Source organism: Nerophis lumbriciformis, linkage group LG01, assembly GCF_033978685.3.
Source record: "Nerophis lumbriciformis linkage group LG01, RoL_Nlum_v2.1, whole genome shotgun sequence".
Taxonomy (NCBI): domain Eukaryota; kingdom Metazoa; phylum Chordata; class Actinopteri; order Syngnathiformes; family Syngnathidae; genus Nerophis; species Nerophis lumbriciformis.
Window position 1 is genome coordinate 9,227,339 of NC_084548.2, and position 20,162 is coordinate 9,247,500.

At 36.4% G+C, this 20,162-nt stretch overlaps 1 protein-coding gene across 3 annotated transcripts in view; it reads right to left on the reverse strand.

Moving 5' to 3' along the window:
- LOC133615711 (helicase ARIP4-like) overlaps positions 1 to 20,162 on the reverse strand; it is a 187,252-nt gene that overhangs the window by 35,176 nt on the left and 131,914 nt on the right. For all 3 annotated transcript variants that reach the window (XM_061974507.1, XM_061974518.1, XM_061974512.1), the window contains 7 exons: positions 16,754 to 16,968; positions 16,492 to 16,674; positions 12,795 to 12,928; positions 9,999 to 10,195; positions 9,710 to 9,913; positions 4,693 to 4,831; positions 2,758 to 2,935 (listed from right to left, as the gene is read on the reverse strand). In XM_061974507.1, the coding sequence (XP_061830491.1) occupies positions 2,758 to 2,935; positions 4,693 to 4,831; positions 9,710 to 9,913; positions 9,999 to 10,195; positions 12,795 to 12,928; positions 16,492 to 16,674; positions 16,754 to 16,968 (1,250 nt within the window). The remainder of the gene's footprint in view (positions 1 to 2,757; positions 2,936 to 4,692; positions 4,832 to 9,709; positions 9,914 to 9,998; positions 10,196 to 12,794; positions 12,929 to 16,491; positions 16,675 to 16,753; positions 16,969 to 20,162) is intronic.

The following is a 20,162-nucleotide window of genomic DNA, read 5'->3' on the forward strand; positions in this document are numbered from 1 at the left end:
GACTTATACTCCAGTGCGACTTATATATGTTTTTTTTCCTTCTTTATTGTGCATCTTCGGCCGGAGCGACTTATACTCCGAAAAATACGGTACTGTATATTGAGTATCATTGTTGATGATGTTTGTGCATTGTGTATAATGGTACAATGAACAAAAATATTAAGTGTAATTGATTAATAAAACCTCTTCCTGCCTTGTTTTTAATGAATACTTAGGCCTGGTACGCTACTGTGCTTTAATGTTGGTCGTTATGGTGGTACTTGGAGAGCCAAGTGTTTTCTGAGGTGGTTCTTGGTGAAAAAGGTTTTACAACCACTGCCTTAGAAAACAGAAGGAGTGATACTGTACCCTTCGATACCTCCATGTGTGTATTACTTTAAGAAGAAAATAAATGACTGATACAGACAACTTTGACTGCAAAGCACCAAACTGTGTTTCATAAAAATATTCATAAAAATACATATGACAGTTATGTTTGTTAACCATTAATTGCAGGTCACAGGTAATGATATTTTCAACCCGGCAGATGTGGAGGATCACTATAATTCCACCGCGACATCACCCGTGAAAGGGGAACATTATCACCAGACCTATGTAAGCGTCAATATATACCTTGATGTTGCAGAAAAAAGACCATATATTTTTTTAACCGATTTCCGAACTCTAAATGGGTGAATTTTGGCGAATTAAACGCCTTTCTATTATTCGCTCTCGGAGCGATGACGTCACATCGGGAAGCAATCCGCCATTTTCTCACTTTCGTCGGTGTGTTGTCGGAGGGTGTAACAACACGAACAGGGACGGATTCAAGTTGCACCAGTGGCCCAAAGATGCGAAAGTGGCAAGAAATTGGACGAAATTTGTTCAAAATACGAGGGTGTGGGGAAAGCCGACGAAATGGTCAGTCGTTTGTTCCGCACTCTTTACCGACGAAAGCTATGCTACGACAAAGATGGCAAGAATGTGTGGATACCCTGCGACACTCAAAGCAGATGCTGACATCAACTCCAAAACTGGACAGATCAGCTTTCAGGAAAAGAGAGCGGATGAGGGTATGTCAGTATTTTGTGTCTATTTAGGTATGATTAACCTGAGTGCTGAAATCGTGGAAAAATATATGTTCTTAGCGCGCCTGAATTGGGCTGTTTGCACTCTCAAAGTGCATGTTGTTGCCAAATGTATTTCATATGCTGTAAACCTAGTTCATAGTTGTTAGTTTCCTTTAATGCCAAACAAACACATACCAATCGTTGGTTAGAAGGCGATCGCCGAATTCGTCCTCGCTTTCTCCCGTGTCGCTGGCTGTCGTGTCGTTTTCGTCGGTTTCGCTTGCATACGGTTCAAACCGATATGGCTCAATAGCTTCAGTTTCTTCTTCAATTTCGTTTTCGCTACCTGCCTCCACACGACAACCATCCGTTTCAATACATGCGTAATCTGTTGAATCGCTTAAGCCGCTGAAATCCGAGTCTGAATCCGAGCTAATGTCGCTATAGCTTGCTGTTCTATCAGCCATGTTTGTTTGTATTGGCATCACTGTGTGACGTCACAGGAAAATGGACGGGTGTATATAACGATGGTTAAAATCAGGCACTTTGAAGCTTTTTTTAGGGATATTGCGTAATGGGTAAAATTTTGAAAAAAACTTCGAAAAATAAAATAAGCCACTGGGAACTGATTTTTAATGGTTTTAACCCTTCTGAAATTGTGATAATGTTCCCCTTGAAGAATTTTAGTGCACAAGGGTTATAGCTTAGTATCGGAAAAGGCTTCAATACACTTCTTAAAATAAAGCCCGAAGGTCCGCCTCAGTCATCTCCAAAACAAACAAACATGGGAACTGAAAGATTGATCTATTTGTTTCTCGTCAGCTAATAGGGTAACTTAGCGTGATGTTAGCGTCGTAGCTATTCCTTAATGCCACGCTTTTGTATGTGAAATATGGCATCTTTTTAGTTGGACAAGTGCAAAGTCACAGTATGTAAAATGCTGGTTAGCATTAAATCTACAGACACTAGCAGAGCTTACTAGAAAATAGAGTTGTCCCGATACCAATATTTTGGTACCGGATACTTTTTGGTACTTTTTTAAATAAAGGGGACCACAAAAAAATTGCATTATTGGCTATATTGTAACAAAAAATCTTAGGGTACATTAATATATGTTTCTTATTGCAGTTAAGTCCTTAAATAAAATAGTGAACATACAAGACAACTTGTCTTTTAGTAGTAAGTAAACAAACAAAGGCTCCTAATTTAGCTGCTGACGTATGCAGTAACATATTGTGTCATTTTACATTCTATTATTTTGTCAAAAATATTAAGGACAAGTGGTAGAAAATTAATTATTAATCTACTTGTTCATTTACTGTTAATATCTGCTTACTTTTTCTTTTAACATGTTCTATCTACACTTCTGTTAAAATGTAATAATCACTTATTCTTCTGTTGTGTGGATACTTTACATTAGTTTTGGATGATACCACAAATTTGGGTACCAAGTCATTCACACAATATTCAAAGTCCTCATGTGTCCAGGGACGTATTTCCTGAGTTTATAAACATAATATACATTTTTAAAAAACGAAAGAAGATTTTGTGATGTCAAAAAATACCGGTACTTTTTAGAGACGGTATCGCACCGAATGATCCATTGGTATCGCGGTACTATACTAATACCGGTATACCGTGCAACCCTACTAGAAACACATTTTTAAACCGTCTTAACGCTTAAATATCCTCTCTATCGTCTCTTTACCTTGCAGCACACGCAGAAAGCCTTGAGCGGGTTGAGGCTGAGCCAGCCAGAGTTTCCCGCCTCTTTAAAGCGGTTCATGAACTCGGTGTAGAGCGCCCTCTGCAGCGGACACAGACGCACCAGGATCACGTGCTCCTGCTTGGAGGGCAGCTGGTCCTTCAGCACGTCGTGGCCTCGTCTAGGGCAGATAAGAGACATCATATATTAATTTGAAAACAACACTTAAAATACATAAAATACATTGAGATTCCCTGTCTTTTAAGGCTACCAGAATTTTAAATGTACAAGTTTGTGTTCTTTTTTTTAAAATGCAAAAATCATGATGACAAAAATATATTACTTTGAGTAAGGTGGTGTTTTTATTTTTTGTTAATTGTTATGGAATAGAAAAATGGCCTTTTTGTCTTTGGAATAAAATAGCAAATAGCGTGCATGATTTATTTTATTCATTTATGCGTTTATTCATTTATTTTATTACAATATATTATAATAATGTACCAATTATTTTTTTCAGTTCAGTTCATTTCAGTTGATTTGGAACATGCATACGATACGATGTAATGCATCACATATTTCCAGTTGTTTCATTACAGCACGTCCAAAAAGGAGTAGGAAGAAGCAGAGCTTATTTAATCCTACCCCTTTTCATACCATTGCAATTTTATTCTCTGTAACAGAAAAGTGAATAAATAAATAATAAATAAATAATATACCATAGTAAGTAAATAAAATATTAAATACATAACTAGGGATGTTCGATAATGGCTTTTTGCCGATAACGATATCAACCGATACCGATATCAACCGATACTGATATATACAGTCGTGGAATTAACACATTATTATGCCTAATTTGGACAACCAGGTATGGTGAAGATAAGGTCCCTTTTTTAAAAATATTAATAAAATAAGATAAATAAATTAAAAACATTTTCTTGAATAAAAAAGAAAGTAAAACAATATAAAAACAGTTACATAGAAACTAGTAATTAATGAAAATGAGTAAAATTAACTGTTAAAGGTTAGTACTATTAGTGGACCAGCAGCACGCACAATCATGTGTGCTTACGGACTGTATCCCTTGCAGACTGTATTGATATATATTGATATATAATGTAAGAACCAGAATATTAATAACAGAAAGAAACAACCCTTTTGTGTGAATGAGTGTAAATGGGGGAGGGAGGTTTTTTGGGTTGGTGTAATAATTGTAAGTGTATCTTGTGTTTTTTATGTTGATTTAATAAAGACAAAACAAAAAAAAACAAAAATACGATACCGATAATAAAAAAACGATACCGATAATTTCCGATATTACATTTTAAAGCATCTCTATACATAACTAATCTTAATCCCCCCCCAAAAAAAGGTTCCAGATGGTATTTTTTTTTTTAAATTTTTAATATTGAGTGAAAAAAATATAAATGGAAAAATGTGTCTTAACCTGGAAATGTAGTTGCAAGTTGAGCTGCAGTTTTAATTTCAATAATTTTTTAGGCAGATTTGTCATAATGGCTGTTTTTCTTTCTCTTAATATGACCACAAATAAATTTTTACGCTACGAGCTAATTCAGTTTTTGCATTTAGCAGGTTGAAATGATTACATTTATGTCAAATACCATTGGGTCATGTTGTACCTTATTTTTCTTACTAACTAAAAGCAAGTTGCAGTTCATCCTGATTCGTGAAGGGTAAATGACACCACAGTGATTGTATGGCACACTCACTAGATGTATTGACCCTACACTGATATAGTGTTGCTGTTTTAAAATGGTCATGCGCCATCTACTGGATTTGAAAAAAACAACTATTTTTGACGTGCAAATAAAATTAATAGTTAGCCAATATAATTGTTCTTTCTTTTTTTCAAGCGAATAGCTTTGCATAAAAGTCACATGAATATTTCCGGAAGTGGTGCAGCGTGTGGTGCCTCACCTCTGTACGAAGCCCTCCAGCAGGCTGTGCAGAACATGGCTCCGGTACCTCATCAGCTGGATGTCCTGCGGCGTGCTGTCCACACACTGCCCGTTCAGAATGGGACGCTCAAACATGTTACTGAACTCTTGGCGTGTGCCTGCACAAAAACAACAAACACAGTTAGACAACTACAAGAAAAAAGCACATTTGACCTGGTTTGAGTGCTTTGGCAATCAAACAACAAATTCACACAAACTATAGTCAAAATCTGACCAGGCATTTATTTTTGTTTTTTTTTGTTTTGCTTTCACAAAGTAATGGTAATGATAGACAACTTCACGAAAAAAGCTACGACTACACGACTTCAGCTTATATCTACAAGCAATAAATGAAATGAAGTGTAATAATGTCACCGTTTAGGACATTTTGCTAACAATCACAATCAAGGGCAATTCTTAATTGAGTGTAGTCCTGATTTACAAACCCCTCATTATACAAACTTTTCAATTTACGAACCAGAAACCGGATACAAATATGATTTGGTGTATAAACGTTTCATCAACTCATTGTGTGCTTGTTGCCCTAGGGTAAACTGGATAACACATGGCACACCGACAAAGCTTAACCTATTGTTACTATAACAATCTACAAGGTTAATATAGGTTGCTTCTCTTTCTTCCCCTCCATTTTTCTGCATTCTTTTGTATCTCTAGTTATTGCTACGTATATGTATTGTTGCATTTGAACAAATGCACTGAAAAAACTAAAATGTAAGTAAGATGAAATATCTCAAATAAGGGTGATATTTGCTTATTTTCTGTCTGATAAGATCATTCTTCTCACTAAGCAGATTTTATGTTAGAGTGTTTTACTTGTTTTAAGGGTTTTGGTCTTAAATGATCTCAGTAAGATATTACAGCTTGTTGCTGAGATTTTATGACCTATATTGAGTAAAACATGCTTGAAACTAGAATATCAACTGATGCAAAGCTGTGTCATCAACACTCACAAGTATAAAACTACTCTTTTAAAGTAATAATTTCTTACTTCAAACATGAAAAAAAAAATCATGATGCCGAGTGCATATCATTATGTCAAGATAATGGCACTAGCATTTACTTATTTAGGAATATTTTTCAACATATTGAGCAAAAAGGTCCAATTTTTTTTTCTACCAAGAAAAGTGCACTTGTTATTAGTGACAATATACTTATTTTAAGGTATTTTTGGGTTCATTGAGGTTAGCTAATTTTACTTGTTTTGGAAAGTTTTGACAAGCCAAATTTTCTTGTTCTATTGGCAGATAATTTTGCTTAGTTCAAGTAAAATACCCCTCATTTTTGTATTTTTTGTTCTGGTTTTTGAACACTGACTTTTTGCAGTGTGTATTGTTGATAATAGAGGTAAATTATTAGTATTGTTCATTATCAATAGTGCTATTTCTATTGGTATTTGCATTGCTGTAGTGTAATAATGCTCATTGTCATTTCCGTATTATTATTTATTTCGCTAACTGCTTCTCTGCTATCACTTTTACCATCATATTTGTACATATCCTATTTGCTGATGTTGCTCTATTGTTGTTGTTGTTGTTGTGTTTGCTGTTGTTGTTTTTGTCTCTCTGTCTTATCCTCCTCTTATCCCCAGAATTTCCCCCTCTGTCTTCCTTTTTTTCTCTTTCTATCCCCTCCTGCTCCGGCCCGGCTGCACCAAATGATAATATAAATACATTTAATAAAGTCAAATACAAAATAAGGCAACAAGAGAAGTATCCTACACTTCTCTTTAGTAAAGTACATCTAAACAGTCGATATGTGCATCTACATCAACTATATGATTTGCCTGAGAAGCTGGACAGGACAAAAATAAATAAATAATGCCATTTTGTGCCAGGTAGCACATTTATTGTAGGCGGGCTGATCGACCTCAATGCTCATTCAGCAAGCACCGTGCTACTTTGTGTACTTTTAAGAGTTTTTTGCGAGCTCAACATGAGTGCAAAGAAAGAAATGGACAAGTGATGTGTGGTATGAAATATTCCGTTAAGTATCCGCAGCGCTGTTGACGCTGCTTCACCTGCCTCCACCTTTCTTCCGATTGACCGACAAGGTAAAGTAGATTTTATTTTTTAAGTCTTAATCAATGCTGTTAAAATGAATAGGTTTTGTGATTTCAAACAGTGAGTGCACCACAAGACTAGTGACAGTGTGTGTGCGTGTCTATATTTTTATTGTAATATTTTCAGAATGTCTTTGTTCTATTTTTGGCCAAAGTAAGACAAAGAAAACAATCTGAGGTTGATTTTATTTTTTAGTTTTAATGCCATGATTTTTAATGTGCACAGATTTTCCTCCATGCGGCCCCTGAGCTAAAATGAGTTTGACACCCCTGGTTTAGCTGATAAAAGAGCTAGCTTCCGCAGCTAGTGGGTCCATGACGATGGCTTCTGTTTTGTTTGATCCGCCGTTTTACTGCCGTGTATATATATATATATATATATATATATATATATATATATATATATATATATATATATATATATATATATATATATATATTAAGGGTGTAACGGTACACAAAAATTTCGGTTCTGTACGTACCTCGGTTTAGAGGTCACGGATAGGTTCGTTTTTGGTACAACAAAAATATATTTTTTTTGGTTATTTATTTACCAAATTTGCAAAATCTTCCACCAAAAATATTTTTCTTAGTGGAATATTTGATGTGAAGTAATGGGAACCTTGGATAGGTCAATAATTCATAATAACATTGATTTTGATTCAATATCATGTTTTGAGCAATGATAGTTAGAAAGCAAAAAAAAAAACAGCTTTGTTTTATTGGTCAACATTGCAACTTTTTCTAAATTACATTTAACCTTTAAGCTTTTTTATTTCACTTTTGTTATGTTTTTGTTTATTTTAATAGTATTTTTAGAATGTGCCGTGGGCCTTTAAAACATTAGCTGTGGGCCGCAAATGTCCTTGTCCTTTGACACCCCTGCTATAGATAATAAAAAATTAAATGTGATAAATCTATGGATAAAAAGCAGAGCCTGGCGACGCATGCGCTTTTATCATAACTCTCTCTCTCTCTGTGTCTCTGCCCCTCCCTCACCAATGCTGCTGCTCACACAATTTGTTTTGTTTTTAACCCCTTCTTAACCCTGAACGTACATTGAAAATACACGCAACCCTAACTCAAAATGCCGGTCATTTGAGGCATTTAAGAAATTCCGCCCTGACAGCTCCGCAAAAGAGGACATGTCCGGTGAAAAGAGGACGTATGGTCAGTCTATCCTAGCCCGGTCACTACCAGCAACCCATATTCAATTGAATGCACTACAAAGACAAGATATTTGATGTTCAAACTCATAAACTTTATTTTTTTTTGCAAATAATAATTAACTTAGAATTACATGGCTGCAACACGTGCCAAAGTAGTTGGGAAAGGGCATGTTCACCACTGTGTTACATGGCCTTTCCTTTTAACAACACTCAGTAAATGTTTGGGAACTGAGGAGACACATTTTTTAAGCTTCTCAGGTGGAATTCTTTCCCATTCTTGCTTGATGTACAGCTTAAGTTGTTCAACAGTCCGGGGGTCTCCGTTGTGGTATTTTAGGCTTCATAATGCACCACACATTTTCAATGGGAGACAGGTCTGGATTACAGGCAGGCCAGTCTAGTATCCGCACTCTTTTACTATGAAGCCACGTTGATGTAACACGTGGCTTGGCATTGTCTTGCTGAAATAAGCAGGGGTGCCCATGGTAACGTTGCTTGGGTGGCAGCATATGTTGCTCCAAAACCTGTATGTACCTTTCAGCATTAATGGCGCCTTCACAGATGTGTAAGTTACCCATGTCTTGGGCACTAATACACCCCCATACCATCACAGATGCTGGCTTTTCAACTTTGCGCCTATAACAATCCGGATGGTTCTTTTCCTCTTTGGTCCGGAGGACACGACGTCCACAGTTTGCAAAAACAATTTGAAATGTGGACTCGTCAGACCACAGAACACTTTTCCACTTTGTATCAGTCCATCTTAGATGAGCTCAGGCCCAGCCAAGCCGACTGCGTTTCTGGGTGTTGTTGATAAACGGTTTTCGCCTTGCATAGGAGAGTTTTAACTTGCACTTACAGATGTAGCGACCAACTGTAGTTACTGACAGTGGGTTTCTGAAGTGTTCCTGAGCCCATGTGGTGATATCCTTTACACACTGATATCGCTTGTTGATGCAGTACAGCCTGAGGGATCGAAGGTCACGGGCTTAGCTGCTTACGTGCAGTGATTTCTCCAGATTCTCTGAACTCTTTGATGATATTACAGACCGTAGATGGTGAAATCCCTAAATTCCTTGCAATAGCTGGTTGAGAAAGGCTTTTTTTAAACTGTTCAACAATTTGCTCACACATTTGTTGACAAAGTGGTGCCCCTCGCCCCATCCTTGTTTGTGAATGACTGAGCATTTCATGGAATCTACTTTTATACCCAATCATGGCACCCACCTGTTCCCAATTTGCCTGTTCACCTGTGGGATGTTCCAAATAAGTGTTTGATGAGCATTCCTCAACTTTATCAGTATTTATTGCCACCTTTCCCAACTTCTTTGTCACGTGTTGCTGGCATCAAATTCTAAAGTTAATGATTACTTGCAAAAAAAAAATGTTAATCAGTTTGAACATCAAATATGTTGTCTTTGTAGCATATTCAACTGAATATGTGTTGAAAATGATTTGCAAATCATTGTATTCCGTTTATATTTACATCTAACACAATTTCCCAACTCATATGGAAATGGGGTTTGTATATATATATACGGCTTATAGTCTTTTTACTCTTAAAATTTAGTGGGTGCGGCTTAAACACCGGTGCACTCTTTAGTCTGGAAAATATGGTAACCATACTAAAATGCACCTGTTCGCCATCTTACAGGGGGATTGAATGATAAATGTAAAAAAAAGAAAATGTTGAGTTTTGAGAGTCTACTGTAGAAAAATCCAAACCATCAAAAATAAAAGTTATTTACCAAGAAAGTCCGGCCGTACAAAGTCCACCATGCACCAGTACTCCATCAGGTTGTTCTGCAGAGGATATCCGGTCAGCACCACTCTGCGTTTGGTTCTGATGTTCTTCAGGGCCTGAGAGGTGCTGGCGTGGCAGTTCTTAATGCGATGGCCCTCGTCGCAGATCACCACGTCTGGACCGGGCCGGGCCAAGGCTCTCTCGATACCTAGAGAAGGACAACCTTCTATTTAACATTAAAAAAGAAAAAGAAAAGAAAAAATCCACTCCATTCAGTTCTTATTCAATCTGACCTTTGAGCAGTTTCTGCTGGCGGTCCTCTTCGTCCAGGTCGATGACCACGGGCCCGGCTGTTTTCTTGCTCTTCTTCTTTCTCCCGGACACAAAGTTCTTCTTAAGCGACAGGAGGCGGTACATCTCGTAGCCCATGAGGAGAACACCGCCATCGCGGGCCCAGTTCTCCACCACCTTGGCCCTGGATGTTGTGTTCCTGGGCACCACAGGGGGGACAGAAACATTTACTTCTGTCCTGTAATATTTAACTTTACATCTACTACTGTGCTACACACACACACACACACACACACACACACACACACACACACACACACACACACACACACACACACACACACACACAGCAAAAACTGAAATCTATGTAAGATTAAATATATTTTAAATAAGGGTGATATTTGCTTATTTTCTGTCTGATACGATAATTCTTCTCACTAAGCAGATTTTATGTTAGAGTGTTTTACTTGTTTTAAGTGTTTTGGTCCTAAATGATCTCAGTAAGATATTACAGCTTGTAGCTGAGATTTGATGACCTATATTGAGTAAAACATGCTTGAAACTATAATTTGCAAAGCTGTGTCATCAACACTCACGAGTATAAAACTACTTTTTTAAAGTAATCATTTCTTATTTCAAGCATGAAAAAAAAAATCATGATTTTGACACAATTATGTGTCATAATTGTGTTAAAATCATGACTTTGCTGTTTTATTTTCAATGAAACAATAGAAAATACGTACTCATATTAAAAAACTTAAAAAGTTAAAGTACCCATGATTGTCACACACACACTATGTGTGGCAAAATTATTCTCTGCATTTGACCCACCACCCTTGATCACCCCCTGGGAGGTGAGAGGATCATTGAGCAGCAGCAGTGGCCGCGCCCGGGAATAATTTTTGGTGATAGTTGGCACAGTACAGTTGGCACAGTACAGTAAACGGACAGTTAATATTTAAACATTTAACATGTGACATTTCAAACAATTTTGAACAGAAATAGTTCATGCACATTCAGATAAATTCCGCAAAATTACAATTAAAAAATGTTTGGCTGGGGGCCGGGCTGTATATATGCGCACTAATTGACTGAAAGAGCATGCACTTGGCGCGATGATGTCATGTTATCCATGGAAAAATGCATTTTTAGACAATATGATTTGCCTGAGCGGCTAGGAGACCCCGAGAGTAACAAGCGCTTGCCTTGTTGCCTTTCCATTAAGAACAATAAATTAGTTTTTAGCATAAGTTTGCTGGTTTCAACAAATGTAATGCCGAGCGCATATCATTATGTCAAGATAATGGCACTAGCATTTACTTAATTTAAGAATATTTTTCAACATATTGAGCAAAAAGGTCTCATATTTTTTTTTCCACCAAGAAAAGTGCACTTGTTATTAGTGAGAATACACTTATTTTAAGGTATTTTTGGGTTCATTGAGGTTATCTAATTTTACTTGTTTTGGAAAGTCTCGACAAGCCAACTTTTCTTGTTCTATTGGCAGATAATTTTGCTTAGTTAAAAAAAAATACCCCTAATTTTTGAATTTTTTTTTCTTGTTTTTGAACACTAACTTTTTGCAGTGCACACGCACAAATTCTTGTATTTGTTACATTCTTGAGACATCCGAAAAATGTCCTTTAGGACCACCCATTCTAGTTATATAAAGGTTTGTATTCACAACACTTATAATACATCCATACATACTACGCAAATATAAAAAAGCTTGTTGTGAAAAATGAGTTGGAATTTCACAAGAAAAAGGTCACAATTTCACAAGAAAAACTTAGAGTTTTGGCAGTATTATAAAAAAAAGTCCTCGTTTTACTCAACGCAAGTACACATTTTACAAGAAAAACTGAACATTTGTGCAATATTATGGTAAAAGTTGGAATTTCACTCAATAACAGTCACCATTTTACAAGAAAAGCTTAACATTTTGGCAATTTTATGAAAAGAGTCAATTCTAAAAAAACACTTTAAAATGTTGGCAATATTATAAAAATAATCTGAATTTTACAAGAACAACAACAAAATTGGCAACATTGTGATAAAAGTTAGAATTTTATATGACAAATGTCACCATTTTACATTAAAAGAGTAATAATTTTACGAGAAAATATTGCAATATTACAGAAACAGAAAGAATATCAGAAATTGTTCCCAATTTTATAAGGAAAAAGTTGACACTGTGAAAAAAAGACAGAACTTGGTAAAAAATGGGGGGGGGGGATTTTTTGTTTGTAATTGATTTTTAATCTTCATTATTTACTTCAAGTTATTACAGTATGTCTTTATATACATATTTGTTTTTGTTAAATTAATTTTGGCCAAAGGGGGCGCATTTCACTTTCTTACACACACTTGTTATTACATATGTTGACCAGAGGGGGAGCACTTCAAATTTTTACACACACTTGTTATTTCATATGTTGGCCGGAGGGGGTGCACTTCACATTTTTACACACACTTGTTACTACATATGTTGACCAGAGGGGGTGCACTTCAAATTTTTACACACACTTGTTATTTCATATGTTGGCCGGAGGGGGTGCACTTCGAATTTTTACACACACTTATTACTTATGTTGACCGGAGGGGGTGCACTTCAAATTTTTACACACACATGTTATTACATATGTTGACCAGTCAATTTGAAAAAGCCTTCCTTTTTGGGACCACCCTCATTTTGATAGATTTCACCACCAAGGGGTGCAAATGAGACATTCTCTATTAGATGCAATGGTTTTCCGTATCGGGACCATGATTTATGTGTATTTTTTATTGATACTCACTTGTGTTCGTCGTTGAGAATGTGAACCTTGAAGGTGCGAGGCCTCACCAGGCTGGGGTCGCTATTTGGTGGCAAGGACTCGACGGGCGGGACCCACATGTTGAACTCGGCCAGCCAGTTCTGCAACGTGTTGACCTGATGGAGAAACATGAAAATATAAAAATCATAAATACAAACAATGGGTATTATTGGAGCAGGTTTATTTATTATCACTATTTCATTGTGTGAATGCTGACAAAGCAACTTGGTACTTGACACACACTAACTGTCAGCACGCTAACATTAACATGGTAACTTTTTTCAAGCCAATATTGCAGGCGTACATCTCAGAGTCTCAACTTCATACTTGACACATGATGACAACATTAACAAGCTTAACTTCTTTAGCTAATTTTGCAAGCATACCCAGTCATATAACTTGGTATTTGACACATGCTAACTCTCAGCATACTAACTTTGCAGGTATACAACTGAAAATCATACAACTTCTACTTGACATGTGTTAACTGTTAGCATCTTTAAAATCTATGGTGACTCAAGATGTTTTATACTCAAACATAACTCCTTGCCTGAGAAACTTTAATAGTGAAGATTAGGGATGTCCGATAATGGCTTTTTGCCGATATCCGATATTGCGATATTGTCCAACTCTTAATTACCGATATCAACCGATACCGATATATACAGTCGTGGAATTAACACAATATTATGCCTAATTTGGACAACCATGTATGCTGAAGATAAAGTCCTTTTTAAAAAGATTAATAAAATAAGATAAATAAATTTAAAACATTTTCTTGAATAAAAAAGAAAGTAAAACAATATAAAAAACAGTTACATAGAAACTAGTAATTAATGAAAATGAGTAAAATTAACTGTTAAGGGTTAGTACTATTAGTGGACCAATCATGTGTGCTTACGGACTGTATCCCTTGCAGACTGTATTGATATATATTGATATATAATGTAGGAACCAGAATATTAATAACAGAAAGAAACAACCATTTTACGGAAATAAGTGTGAATGAGTGTAAATGGGTGAGGGAGGTTTTTTGGGTTGGTGCACTAATTGTAAGTGTATCTTGTGTTTTTTATGTTGATTTAATAAAAAAATAAAAATAAATTTAAAAAAAACACAAAAAAAACCCATACTGATAATTTCAGATATAACATTTTTAAAGCATTTATCGGCCGATAATATTGGCAGGCCGATATTATCGGACATCTCTAGTGAAGATGTTCCTTTCTGTGATGAAAAATGTTCCAACAAATACACGAGGGCGGTTTTAGTGAAATATTATTTTCCGGGCACAATTCATAGCGATATATCCAAAAGGAGTTTACAAAAGTCGAGCTGAGGAAAATAAGGAGAAGATATATTACATACCCAATTCTTCCCAAAATTAAATACAATTTAAAAATGATTATTAAATATACCCTTCAAAGCATTTTTTACTATATATTTTTTAATTGGCTTAATGGTTTCAAATTATCAATTAAATCTTGGAAAATGATTAAAAGCACAAAAGCCCTCAAATTGATATCTGTATTGAAAACATTTAAAGTTATTTAAATTAGCCCTTTTTTTTTCTTTTTGAATTTTGTATTTTATCATATTGTTTATTATTATAGTTTATTATTATTTGTAATACTCTATTTGTATTTGCTTTTATTTACCTTCCTTGAAATGTGTTTTTAATGTCATGATTTGCTCAGCCTGATGTGTAAAATTGTTGAATATTTTGAAAGTGCCTTAAGTTTTATGTACATTGTGGATATACTGTATGTTGTTGTTGTTGAATAAAAAAAATGAATGAAAAAAAAAGTTAACTGTTAGCATGCTAACATTTTCAGCAAATTTTACAGGCTAACACCTCAGTCATAACTTGGTAGTTGACACTTGCTAATTTTGCAGGCTCAAGTCATATAACATGATACTTGACAAATGCGAATTGTTAGCATGCTCAAGTTAGCATGTTAACATGCCAACATTAGCAAACTAATCTTTATTGCTAATTTTGCAGGCGTACATCTCAGAGTCATATAACTTCATACTTAACATATGCTAGTTCAAAAAATAACAATTTTACATCCGTACACCTCAGAGTCATCCAACTTAGAAATTTACACATGCTAACTGTTAGCATGCAAACATTAGCAAGCTAAACTTTATAGTTAATTTTACTGGCGTACACCGCGGAGTCATACAACTTGGTAATTGACACTTGCTAACTTCTTTAGCTAATTTTGCAGGCGTACGCCACAGAGTCATCTTGTTAGAATAATTATGTGTAAGTTATCACACAACTCTTATGCTTAAAGGCCGTTGCTATAGTTATTATCAATTGTGCTGAAGTTGTACTTTTCTATCTGTGCAAAGGGACAACTTGCAAATCCAAGATTGCGAGTCGTCTCTTATCAGTGTTTGTGTCCAGAACATCGAGTACCGTGACGCAGACAAAGCAGAGACAGGGCGATATCACGAGTGTCAGAACATTTGCATTTCTGAATAATCATATATTGTGTCTAACTGGGGCTGCTGAAATTACACCCCTTCCTTCAGAAGCAGCCTCAGTGATGTAACCAGGGACCTCCCACATAAATAGAGGAGCACGTGGGCTGTACCTTAGGGCAGTAGTTCTCAACCTTTTTTCAGTGATGTACCCCCTGTGAACATTTTTCTAATTCAAGTAGCCCCTAATGAATCAGAGCAAAGCATTTTTGGTTGAAAAAAAGAGATAAAGAAGTAAAATACAGCACTATGTCATCAGTTTCTGATTTATTAAATTGTATAACAGTGCAAAATATTGCTCATTTGTAGTGGTCTTTCTTGAACTATTTGGAAAAAAATATATAAAAATAACTAAAAACTTGTTGAAAAATAAACAAGTGATTCAATTATAAATAAAGATTTCGTGCCCTCTTTGGGGATTGTAATAGAGATCCATCTGGATTCATGAACTTAATTCTAAACATTTCTTCAAAAAAAAAAAGAAATCTTTAACATCAATATTTATGGAACATGTCCACAAAAAAATCTAGCTGTCAACACTGAATATTGCATTGTTGCATTGTAATGAATACTTGATTTGATGTTCAGTTTATGAACTTACATTCATATTTTGTTGAAGTATCATTCAATAAATATATTTATAAAGGATTTTTGAATTGTTGCTATTTTTAGAATATTTAAAAAAAATCTCACGTACCCCTTGGCATACCTTCAAGTACCCCCAGGGGTACGCGTACCCCCATTTGAGAACCACTGCCTTAGGGCGTAGGTTGGATCTGTAACTAAGAAGTACAGCCCAATAAGTTTCTCCTCATTGAGCCAAATTGAACTCTGTCTCTGCATGATTCCTTGCTTCTTGTCTGTTTAATAGATGTCATCAGTGTTTGAACCTGACACTTTTACATTTGCTAAATGTTAGCATGCTAATATTAACATGCTAGTATGCCAATATTAGGAGGCTAACTTTTATAGATAATTTTACAGGCGTACACTTCGGAGTCATAATTAGGTACTTGACACATGTTAAGTTTTAGCACGCTAGCATGCCAACATTAGCATGCTAGATTTTTTTTGGCTAATATTGCTGATACGCACCTTAAGAGTTGTAAAATGTTGGCATTTCAGTTCAATTCCAAAAAGCAACGTGTGGACATGACCTTGTTGACGTGGTAAATTAGACGCTTACGGGTACGATGGCGAGCACGGTGTGAGCCCGGGTGTTCCTGAAGAGCGCGTCAATGAAGGAGATGACCTGCAGCGTCTTCCCCAGGCCCATGCTGTGAGCCAGGATGCAGCCGAACCCGCTGCCGCTGCCAAAGCGCTCCAGCGACTCCACCAGGTTTGCGTACAGAAAGCGAATCCCGCCAATCTGAGACCAACGAAAGAAAACACGACTAAGGAGGCCTTTTCGTCGTTACGCGGCGTCACCGACATGTCCGCCGCGCTACCTGGTGTGGTTTGACCGCTCGCGCCAGCTGAGGCGACAGGAAAATGTCTTTCTCCGAGGGATGGTGGTTCAAGTTGACCAGCACCCTCCCTTGGTCGTCCGGGCGGTTGAGGTCGTCGTTGGCGTGCATGCCACTCTGCTCGCTCTCTATCTCATGGTGGGCGGAGCCTCTGCTGACGATGTCGTCGTCCTCGCCCAGGCTTAGATCTATCACATCTGCACAGGACGACATGAAACATACTGTATTTTTCCGACTATAAGTCGCAGTTTTTTTTCATAGTTTGGCCGGGGGTGCGACTTATACTCAGGAGCGACTTATGTGTGGAATTATTAACACATTACCGTAAAATATCAAATAATATTTTTTAGCTCATTCACGTAAGAGACTAGACCAGGGGTCGGCAACCTTTACCAGTCAAAGAGCCATTTTGACCAGTTTCACAAATCATAGAAAACAATGGGAGCCGCAAAAACTTTTGAAATTTTAAATGAAATAACACTGCATACAAAGTTTTTTTTTTGCTTTGTGCTATGTATAAACCAGTGCTCTCAGACACGCTGCCCACACCTTTATATGGAATTTTTAAGTTGGTGCAGCACGCCAGTTTTATACGAGTAGCGCTTGTCAGCGTCATGCGTGCCGTGGTGGTACAGCATATAGCACCCACTACAACCAGCGTGCCTGCTCAGCCACATGTTGTATGGGACTTCCGCTTGCTCACATAGGTGACAGCAAGGCATACTTACTCAACAACCACACAGGTTACACTGACGGTGGCGGTATAAAAAAAACTTTAACACTCTTACTAATAATGCGCCACACTGTGAACCCACACCAAACAAGAATGACAAACACATTTCGGGAGAACATCTGCACCGTAACACAACATAAACACAACAGGACAAATACCCAGAATCCCATGCAGCCCTAACTCTTCCGGGATACATTATACACCCCGCCCACCTCAGTCGCACAGAGAGAGAGAGAGGGGGCGGGGTTTGGTGGTAGCAGGGGTGTAAAATGTATCCCGGAAGAGTTAGGGCTGCATGGGATTCTGGGTGTTTGTTCTGTTGTGTTTATGTTGTGTTAAGGTGCAGATGTTCTCTCGAAATGTGTTTGTCATTCTTGTTTGGTTTTGGTTCAAAGTGTGGCGCATTATTAGTAAGAGTGTTAAAGTTGTTTTATATGGTCACCGTCAGTGTAACCTGTGTGGCTGTTGACCAAGTATGCCTTGCTGTCATGTACGTGTGCAAGCAGAAGATGTATATTGTATAACAAATATTAGGCTGGTACGCTGTTAATACAGATTGTAGAGGGCGCCGAATGTTGTACCATCATAGCACGCCCTTATTATAGCTGTAGGGGTGAAGGTACCATCATAGCACGCCCTTATTATAGCTGTAGGGGTGAAAATTCGGTGAATATTAATCCCGAGAGTTTTCTGCGAGAGGCACTGAAATCCGGAAATCCGGAAGTCTCACGGGAAGATTGGGGGGTTCAGCAAGTAAGCTGCTGAGCCGCATCAGAGTGATCAAAGAGCCGCATGCGGCTTCGGCGCCGCGGGTTGCCGACCCCTGGACTAGACGTATAAGATTTCATGGGATTTAGTGATCAGGAGTGACAGATTGTTTGGTAAATGTATAGCATGTTCTATATGTTATAGTTATTTGAATGACTCTTACCATAATATGTTACGTTAACATACCAGGCACGTTCTCAGTTGGTTATTTATGCCTCATATAACGTACACTTATTCAGCCTGTTGTTCACTATTCTTTATTTATTTTAAATTGCCTTTCAAATGTCTATTATTGGTGTTGGGTTTTATTAAATACATTTCCCCAAAAATGCGACTTATACTCCAGTGCGACTTATATATGTTTTTTTCCTTCTTTATTATGCATTTTCGGCCGGTGCGACTTAGACTCCAGAGCGACTTATACTCCGAAAAGTACGGTATGTCAATCAATTCACAAAAAAGTCATCATGAAATGCATGATGAAATTAAACAACAAATATTTCAATAAATCATAAAAAAAAATCTGTAAATAAAAATAAATACAGTGCAATATAGTTATTTAACTATTTAAACAGAAGACATGAAATAATGTCATGAAATGTATGAAGATTTAAAATCATGAAATGTGTGAATCTGTCATGAAATGCATATTTAACTTAACGCAACAGAAATGCGATTAAATTATTTAGTAAAAATTATAACATTTATACATCTGCATTAAGTAACTAATAAAGTTCAATGTGATTATTAAAAAGTTCATTATTATTAATCACCCCGGACCATATCAATCTATATATATACCGGTACACTGCCAACAATAATTAACAGTAAATTATCATTACATTAAAAAAAAAATAATGACACATACAAATATCATTATTTCAGAATTCTATTTGTCACCCTCTGTGGATCCATCACATCTACACAGATGTCATTACATTCATCTAAATGTCATTCTATACATTTAAAAAAACCTGTGAAATATACAAAATCAGTCATGAAATACTAATGAACAGGTTCAATATAATTATTCAGTCATGCTCTGATCTAACCAAAAGTACACACAATGCATTAAATAAACAAACATCATTACATTTATAAACAAAAAACAACAGTGAATATAGAAATTGACCATTAAATAAATTAATTATAAAGCAGTACTTTAATATAATTATTTTAATGTAACACATTCTTTCCCATTTTCACTATTTGTTAAATGTTCTATTTACATATTTGACTTTATTTTAACACCTTTTTAAAATAAATTTTGGCTACATACTGTAATATTTGGCTATAATTTAAATATCATCGATAAGTACAAATGTATGGTAGCAGATGACCACCATGTATCCCACCAGACATCCATTCATTGTAAAACATGTGTTGGCTTTGACTATAAATTCATTGTATCCATCCTGACTTTCAATAATCACTATTATTTTACCCATAAGAATCATATAATATGAAGTTTTTTGGTTAATTATAATTTCATCTGATTTAAATTTAAATATGACACATTATTATTACACTTCTGTAAATTCTAGCAACATTACTTTTATTATGACCTTGGCAACACTAAATTGGCCCTAGTGTGTGGATGTGAGTGTGAATGTTGTCTGTCTATCTGTGTTGGCCCTGCGATGAGGTGGCGACTTGTCCAGGGTGTACCCCGCCTTCCGCCCGATTGTAGCTGAGATAGGCTCCAGCGCCCCCCGCAACCCCAAAGGGAATAAGCGGTAGAAAATGGATGGATGGATGGATGACCTGAGCACTTTCATTTTCAGGTGATAACACAGGTGTGATTTTTGCCCCTGTCAAGTGTTCCAAGCACCTGCTTCAAAAACTTTGTTACTTACGTGTGAAAAAACACTGTCATTCTTCTAATTATTA